At 36.2% G+C, this 9,141-nt stretch overlaps 1 protein-coding gene across 1 annotated transcript; it reads left to right on the top strand.

Moving 5' to 3' along the window:
- The first annotated feature begins 6,774 nt into the window (after positions 1-6,774).
- On the top strand, positions 6,775-8,369 carry LOC144560304 (uncharacterized). The gene is made up of 3 exons (XM_078309466.1): positions 6,775-7,611; positions 7,697-7,848; positions 8,303-8,369. Exons 1-3 carry the CDS (start codon positions 6,775-6,777, stop codon positions 8,367-8,369), a joined length of 1,056 nt encoding a protein of 351 aa, XP_078165592.1.
- Positions 8,370-9,141: the final 772 nt, after the last annotated feature.

The following is a 9,141-nucleotide window of genomic DNA, read 5'->3' on the forward strand; positions in this document are numbered from 1 at the left end:
TGCCGATGTGATTCGTTCCTTTATGCACTCCCTTCAAAAGCTCTTCCCTGTGAAGGATCTTGGTCAACTACACTACTTTCTTGGCATTGAAGTCAACTCGGCTTCCAAAGGGCTTCATCTCTCACAATCCAAGTACATCAAGGATGTCTTGACTCGAGCAAACATGCTTGACTCCAACTCTCTTCCCTCTCCCATGTGTCCCAAAACTACCCTCTCCAAGTTTGATGGTGATCCCTTCAATGATCCGCACCTTTACCGCTCTATTGTTGGCGCCCTCCAATACGCCACACTTACCCGACCCGACATTGCCTTTTCAGTCAACAAAGTGTCCCAATTCATGCAAGCCCCCTCCACGACCCATTGGGCTGCGGTCAAGCGCATTTTACGCTACCTTAAGGGCACTATTTCTCATGGCATTACCCTCCAACCAAGTTCCTCTTTTTCCCTACATGCTTTCACAGACGCCGATTGGGCAGGCTCCACGGATGATCGCAAGTCCACCTCCGGCTTTTGCGTCTTTCTAGGTGCAAACATTATCTCTTGGGGATCCAAAAAGCAGCCTACAGTTGCTCGTTCCAGCACCGAGGCGGAATACAAGTCGCTCGCTATCACAAGCTCCGAGTTAGTTTGGCTTCAGTACTTGTTGGCCGAACTTCATGTGACTCTTTCTTCTCCCCTGGTTCTCTGGTGCGATAACATCGGCGCTACCTTCTTGGCGTCTAACCCTATGATTAACTCTCGTACGAAACATGTGGAGATAGACTATCACTTCGTGCGAGAGAGGGTTACAAACAAATCTCTTCTCATCCGATTTCTCTCTTCCAAAGACCAGCTTGCTGATATCTTCACAAAACCGTTGGCTTCACCTCGTTTTGGTCTACTTTCTACCAAGCTGACCCTTTGTCCCTCCGGCTCAACTTGCGGGGGGAGTAATAGAGCTAGTCAGACTACAAGTCAGTTAGTGGCACTATTGTAATTAAGGAAGAGAGGCAACAGGTTAGTTAGGAAGTTAGTTAGTGGCACACATGTAATTAGAAGAAGATTAGATGCCTAACCTGTTGTCCATATTAGAAGAGGTAATTCCTCTATTGTAATGTTACTCAATCAAGAAATAAAAAGATTAGAGTTCATTTCTATTCTCTCTCTTCTCTCTCTGTCTTTAGACACCAAATTATATATTTTTGGGATTTTTTTAGATAGTTACAAAATCACTTTATATTTTGAAGTGATTTTGTACCTATCTAAAATAACAGTAAAAAAAAAAATCCAACAAATATAAAATTTGGTCTCCAAGCACATTTAATATAAAGATGATGTTGAGCATTTCGAATAAACTATTTGGACTTTGAAAATGAAGAAAGAATGCGGAACATGATTGGAGCATTTTAACCCTCATTGTAGTTATTTTGTTTTGCTCTTTTTTGTTAAAGTTTATTAGTTTATACTAGGCTTCTAAATAGCTAGCTATAGCGGCGCTATAGCTTTTCCGGACCATAAACGCTAAGCTATGAGATAAAATTGCGCTAACTCAGCTACGACCGCTATAGCTATAATAGCTGACCGCTATTACCGCTATATGAGACCCGCTATAGCTACCGCTATGCTACATGATTTTTTTTTTGCAATTTATATGGACTTCTATACTTCTATTCTTATTTCTAATGCTACATGATCTTCTACGATAAGTATACTAAACCAAACTATATGCTTCTATTTTTACTTGTGATTTATTATATCATTCTATATTGAGAAATATTCAAATACTAATTATTCATTTTGATTACTCTTTTTATAGTATTCATTTGTAAAATTATTATCGTTCGTTTCAATTGAAAGCTGATTTTTATTATTATTATAATTATAAAATGTTTAAATATGTATATTGATTTCATTTACCTTATAAAATTAATTGCTTCTTGTATATTATAATATGTAATACTATGAAGTATAAACTATTAAATAATGTTATTTTTTAGATTTTTTTCATTCTTATTTGCGTAATTGATAAAAAGTATAGAATTAGATTAGTTGTCATTTAGTTATTACATTAATTCTCTAATATTGATTATGTTGATAATTAGTAGAAATATAGAATATAAAGTTTGAAAAGGAAAAATCGCTATGTGTGATAGCTTCCGCTATAGCTACGCTATTCGCAATAGTGTTTTTTTTGGTCTCTCCGCTATGCCGCTATAATCGCTATTTAGAACCTTGGTTTATACAATAAGACTGTGCTCCAGTAAATGTATAAGAGAGGGAGGGGAGGGGAAATTTTTAAAGAGTTGCTCCAATAATGTCCAGTTGTCCACAGAGGAAGATTTTTAATTTCATTTATATTTTATCTAAAATGACTAGTTTACTCTCCTAGTTGGTTTTGCTTTTTTGAATATCACTGGCAGTACCTCATAATAAACACAAAATCCTAAAAAAAATTCACAACAAAGTATACTATTACAACTATGCAATTCACAAAAATACAAAAGCTGATGCAAAACTCAGTATAGCAGCATGTCCATTATGTCTACTATGGACAGTCCATAGCCCCCCTGGTACCAGTACCACTATACCCACTGCTACCCTCATTTGAAGTTTATAAATGGGTTTTTTCAAGAGAAGTACTAGGCATTCATATTTATGTTTAGTATTATACAATCTGGTAACAAAATTGATAAAAGGTAGTAGAGGATCATCAAGAGTCAGAAAATAATCTGACAAGGAAGGGGTATACGAAAGTTACATGCGAATCCTTGAAATTTTTGCTATTTTAACATTCCAAATATATGTTTAAGCATTATGTTTACATGATACCAACAAACAGTGGATAAAGACTTTAAATCAAAAATCAATCTTTTTTTTTTATGGGAAAGCCGTAGGTGTAGTATATTAATTAAAGAGTCTAATAAGATTACATTGCGATAAAAGAAAAAAAATTCAAACGACAACTACTAGCAGACTACTTAAAAGTTAAAGTCACATAATTAAAAGAAAAAAAAGTGAAGACATCTAACTACCAACAAATGAAACGGTGCTCCTGCTCCATCATTTTGAGCCCGATATTTATCAATGATTGTTGTATCTCGTTTGTTTGTTATCCAAGAGGTGTGTTGATAAATTGGAGATATAGATAGTCGCCCTCTACTTCTTAAAAATTAGAAAGGTAAAGGATCTAATCGTAACTTTGCACCTTACACTTCTGATTGTTCCTGGGTACAAAAGTAAATTGAAAAGAAAAGCTGAAACTAGTGATAAAACCTACTACATGTTAACTAATAACTAAATTGAAATTGAAAAACAGAAACTAAAGACACTGCTACTGAGATTATGGCATATCCTGTTTATGCTTCCTCAGATTCTCGTAGAACAAATAATTTATTGTCATTTTGCAAGCTCAGCGTCATGGTTGTTCTGAGTCCTTTACTTAGCATCCCTCTAAAACCATGGCTTATTGTTCTAGCCAAATTTGCCAACATGTGCGGTTCTTTAAGCGCTAGCTTTCCAATATGCCTTAATGTGATCCTGTCAATATTATTTTGTATGTATGTTGCACACTCACACACTGAAAAACTGTTTCAACCTACCTCCATGAGGGAAGATAATCTAATTCAGCCTTGTCCAAAGCATTTACCAGCACTCTACAATAAGTAAAAATTACTACCTTTGGCTCCCTTATGCATGTCAGTTGGGTGTGCAGGTTTTGTCTAAGCCTTTTCATACCAAACTAAAATGAATCGGATCGTGCGGATATCCAATCTGTTTTGGGTTCAAGAATTTTATCTGAATTCGTATTCGGAACAATTATGCATACACAGTAATTATCCGTATCCGAATCCGTTTAATCCGAATACGGATCTTACTCGGATTCGGAGCGGATTATCCAGCTCCGTTTTCAGCTCTTGATGCATATATCTAGAGAAAAATATAAAATATTCTATCATGTGTTAAAATATAAAATGTTAATGAAAAACTTGTATACAAACATCATACATTAATAACATAGCCAGTAAATTTTTGGACTTCAGAGTAGGTTTGATGCCCATCGGACCTACTTTGGCCCGATGGGTGTAATAACCATCCGATTGCATCAAAATTCGTGCACTCTGTATTAGAATCCGTGGCGGTATGTATCAATTTCCGCGCGCACAGATCTTAATGTTAATTGTACGGTGTTAGAGCTAATTGAACCTAAAAATAGGTCCAATGTCCATCGGACCTACTCCTATCTCAAATTTTTGTTAATAACTTTGTATCCCACAAGTAAAAGATAATTGATATAGTAATTTTTTTCGATATATAGTGCATTAATATCGAAATTGAGCATATCTTTTCTAAGATTTTATGATAGGGGAACTTTTTTGTGTTAGAAACAGAAAAGGAAAATATAACTAGAAATTGAAATTTTTATTTTACAAAAATATTATGTACCATACAATCAGAAAAAATTCATTCGTGAACTGCCAACCAATCCAGTCAGAACCACAAAGTCTCACCTTCGTTGCATAGCGCAACAAAAAAAAAAATGTCTCTACTGAGTTGCATAGCAAAAATTTTATTCTGAGTTGCATAACAAAAAAACAATCTCTACTATGTTCAACAAAAAAAAAGGAAAAAAAATCGCTCAGTAACCAACGACGTCAATTATATTATTCAAAAAGTAACTTACACATGAATACACCAAAAATAAACTTCTTTACAAAACATTGTTTAGAAATATGCTAATTTTTTACAACTGATTTGTTGAGCAAAGTAGAGATGTACAAGCAATCCACGTAACTCGATCAACTCACCCCTTCTGAGTTCTGATAACACAATATTATGCATAAATATAATTGAATTTTTTTATCTCCAAAAATATTATTGAAGTAACTTCAATTATTTTTGAATCAGCATAATGTTGAATAATTTATGTCATTCTAAATGTTCATAAATTTATTTGCGTTAAATAAAACATATACAATACATACCATGCATAACATTTTTATAAATTTCATTTACAAGTTGTGTATTTATATTCATATTTTTAGTCATTTAAGACTGCATTTTTTTTATCAAATGATCATCAAAACAAACAGATAAGTTTTATCAACCATAAATTTTTATGTTTGTATTCATGTTTTTAGGCAGTTAAGCGCAAATCCATTATTGAAGCGGACCCTAAATCCATTTGCAAATAGCTTGGTAAAGATCCACTTCATATTCTCTTCTCAGCTCTCCTCCTCGGGCCTGCTGCGTCCAACCGCATCCCGCTTCTTCTCCAAAGCTTGCTATCTCCTCTCCGCCCCAATTCCCCATTCGCCTCAACTCGCGGGGGAATTGCCTAATGATTAGCGTTTCCACCACTTTCTCGACATCTTTTTTGTTGTTGCTGGAATGCTGGTCATGATTATTGTTTAAAAATTAAGGACTAGGATATATGGGTTTGATGAATGTGAAATTGTATGAAAGTCCTGACATTTAGAGAAGTTGTACAAATTGAAGCAAATATTATTGCCATTTACATAGTATTCGAGCAATTAAGAAGAATTCAGGCTAATATTTAGAATAATGGAAGTAATCAAAGTATTGGGACTTGGGCTAAGTTAGACAAATTTAGGGTAAATAGAATTTTTTGGTGTGTAAATCAAGTTTAACAACAGTAATCTGGCATTATTTCTGTCTTTATGCGGTTTGCTAATCTGAAATTTGAGTCGAAAGATTACCTTCTTTTCTCTGTCCATGTTGTAGGTGCACACAAGCTGTTCGAGTAATTGCTGCAGAGAGCAAACAGTTATGAGCAGATCTAGCTCCCTAGTAGGCCATTACTTGTGCATCCTCTCAAAGAGATAAAGTGACCTTTGGAAGAGTTGGCCCGTTCTTTCCTCAAGCCTTGGAGTCTGCGCAGGTTAATCGTGAATTGTAATGTGGCACCTGGGGTTGTTGCACTTGATTATGCACTGAATCGGTTATATTCTGCCTTGATTTATATTTTGAGAACTTCATTTCAGTACTAGTGCAAATGTCACTTGGCTATTTTTGCCTTGTGTATTTGCTTGCAAAATCATTAGAGGAACCGTCTCATGTTCAATTTATGTGGTGGTTTTCATGGATTTAAGCTAGTGAAGGTCATTGATCTTCCTAACTTCGGTGAATTGCTTCTTCCCGGTGTTGTAGTAGGCAGTTGCCTTTTATGTGATGATTTTCAAGTGATTTTGCTTGCCGGGGGAAAATCGCTCAGGTTTCGCCCAGTGCGCCGGCACAGTTTTGATGCACAAAAAAGGATGAACCCTGTTAAAGCAAAAAGGGCGAACCTTGTACTGAGTGAGAGAGAGGTGAAACTTTCCGGGTGATAATTAGCACCCCTCTTTTTAGTTTTCAACAAAACGCTCACATAAAAGATCACGAGGCATTGCCTAAACTCCTAACAAAATTGGCAAGTGACTTACCAGGAAAGTAGAACTAAACTTCCTTTTGCGTGGCTTATAAGGTAATGGTGCCTTTTATTAGTAGTGACATATCTAGAAACTAGATTAAAGCTTCCTTTTGCGTGGCTGAGAAGGTAACGGGGCCTCTTTTTACCCTCCTAACTAAATTGGGAAGTAACTTGCTTTCAAAAAGAATTTGGTATACACATATGAAATCTAACTCTGACCGATAAGTGCCACTAATTTATTGAGGTTTTGACCCTTCGGCGCATTCAGTAAATAATCCCCTAAAATCTCATCTCTCTCTCTCTCTCTTCCAATTGTGAATTGGAGAATTAACAATTGAAACAAGGTTTCCAATTCAAGTGAGAGAATAATGTTCGAGAAAAGGGATTGGTTGGACCTTCCTATGGATTTGGTCACTGTTATAACCAAGAAACTTCGTGACCTCCCCGATTTCACTCGATTTCGTGCTGTTTGTCAGGCCTGGGGCTCCACCCCTCTCTATGCCTGTCCTCCCCAACTTCCATGGCTTCTCGAGTGGCAGCAAGGGGAAGAGCCTTTTGCCCCTGTCCTCGAAAGAGAACAACGATTCTATTCTCTTTCCGCTGGTGAAACCGGTACGATCCATGTAGGAGAAACCCACTGGGAGAAAGAATATAGGGGACACTGCCAGGGCTATCTTCTTCTTCTGCATGCATCGGATGGGCTTTCTCTTTTCAATCCCCTAACTAAAGATGAGATCTCTCTCCCTCTTATATATGTTAATTTTCACTGGCCAGTCGGGACCAGTGCAAATCAAACTCGTAATGAGGTTGTGCTTGTTGATCGGAATTTTTCTGAGCCAAAAGAGAAAGGCATGTGGGTTTACCATCATCCAGACAATAAAGAATGGGTTTCAATGGATGGATTTTTTAATAATTGCTGTTACTGGAATGGAATGTTTTTTAGCACAGAGGGATCTGAAGATACGTTTGTTTTTCATGTCACCTCCAAAAAATTGTTACATAAAATTCCACCACCCAAGGGTGAGATAGTATCAGTAGGCTCACAGGTTTCAGTAAATGCTTACCTTGTTGAGTCGCCTAAAGAGATTCTGAGGGTGTCTTGGCATATTGATTGGTACAATTATATGCATGAGGTTAGAGAACCTATATTTCATTTTTATCGACTTGATTTTCATGGAGTAAAAGGACATCCTTGCTGGGTCAAGGTTAGTAGCATTGGTGACCAAATGATTTTCTTGGATGAATTGAATGGTTTCTCTATTAGTGCCAAACCTTTTGCCGGATTTCAAGGCAATTGCATTTACTTCATACATCCTAGGTCGAGAAAGCCTCATAGGTATGACATCAAGGCTGGTACCGTGGAACCAATGCCTTGTCCATTTGAAGAATGCACTTGGTTTCTACCTGGTCTACAGTAGCTCTTTTCTTCAGGATCTGCAATGGTAAGTTATGTAAGTTTCTCCACCTAAAATTACTTTGGTTTTAGTATATATTATTGCTTACCCAATAGGCCAATACGCATATATGCAAATTACTGATGAACTTCACACTGAACTCATGCCCTTGTTTTTAGAAGTTTGATTCTGTATTACGTACAGAGTTTTATTGTTTTTGTTTTGTGGATTGCTACTGGATGTACTAGCTAGCAAATGTCGTTCTTGTTTTATTCTTAACCTTGGAAAGTGAACTGTAATCCTACTTTAGTCAAAATTATGTGTAGGCATTGAGATTTTTTGTTCCATGCTTGGATGGTTTGATGTATATGGATTGATATGATATTGTTAATCAAATGTGCAGTAATATGGTCCCCTTTTTCTTATTTCCATTGTTGGCTGATGCTGTACAGTGGCCATCTATTTAAAGTTGGTTCCCTAATAATTCTCATGTTTTGGACAGGTGGAAGCACTGGGTTGTGGTGCTGGAGCAGGTTGAAGAGACGGGAAGAATCCGGGGAGGAGGCTGAAGTGGAGAAATTAGCTCCAGTGGTTATATTTGTGTGCTGTTATAATCGTTGGGTTTTAAGTACTTAGTAATGAACTGTTATGCTTTTATTTGTGTGAGGCTATGATACTATGTGTGCTGGTGTATGTGGTTTTAAGTACCATAGCCTCACTTCCTTTTATTTTATGTGTGCTGTTGTATGTGGTTTGTTTTGATGATTGTTGTTGGGCTTGTGTAATTGAGTGTGGTTTAGGATGGATGGTAAATTGTTTAGGGGGAGAAAATCCTGCAAAATTCTGGTTTTATGCTTGCATGACTGGTATTGGGCTTGATGTATTAATGTGTATTTAGGTGTTTTATAACCATGTTTGGTTTCATGTGGTATTATTTACAGGGGCACATTCAGGATTTCTGTTAGGGCAAAGTAAGAAAATAGCTAATCAGGTACAGATAAAACATGATATAAAAAAAAATAGTCTTGTTTTACATAATAAAAAAACAACAAAAATAGTATCCTTTTACATATTAAAAACAACAGTAAAATGTAATACTAGATATTCAAGTTGATGACGCAATTGGAGGTTTTGATGCTTTCTTAAAATACTTGTCCAGTTTTGTTACTCCAATTGACAAATTTAAAGCAAGAGATTAATCAAGTAACTTAGGGTTCTAACGTCCGAGTAAACAATGATGTGTCAAAGAATGCCAAAAATATTAAAAAGGTGAAATGGAAATAAAAAATTATCAGCACAAATATATTAGTTAAATTATCACCAATTGAGCCGTATTCGTAC

The sequence above is a fragment of the Carex rostrata genome, chromosome 10 (assembly GCF_964058835.1).
Source record: "Carex rostrata chromosome 10, lpCarRost1.2, whole genome shotgun sequence".
In the NCBI taxonomy this organism is placed as follows: Eukaryota; Viridiplantae; Streptophyta; class Magnoliopsida; order Poales; family Cyperaceae; genus Carex; species Carex rostrata.

Coding starts and splice junctions, on each gene's coding strand:
- LOC144560304 (XM_078309466.1), top strand. CDS start 6,775: ATGTTCGAGAAAAGGGATTGGTTGGACCTTCCTATGGATTTGGTCACT. Junction 7,612..7,696: donor GACATCCTTGCTGGGTCAAG/GTTAGTAGCATT, acceptor CCGGATTTCAAG/GCAATTGCATTTACTTCATA. Junction 7,849..8,302: donor TTTCTTCAGGATCTGCAATG/GTAAGTTATGTA, acceptor TGTTTTGGACAG/GTGGAAGCACTGGGTTGTGG.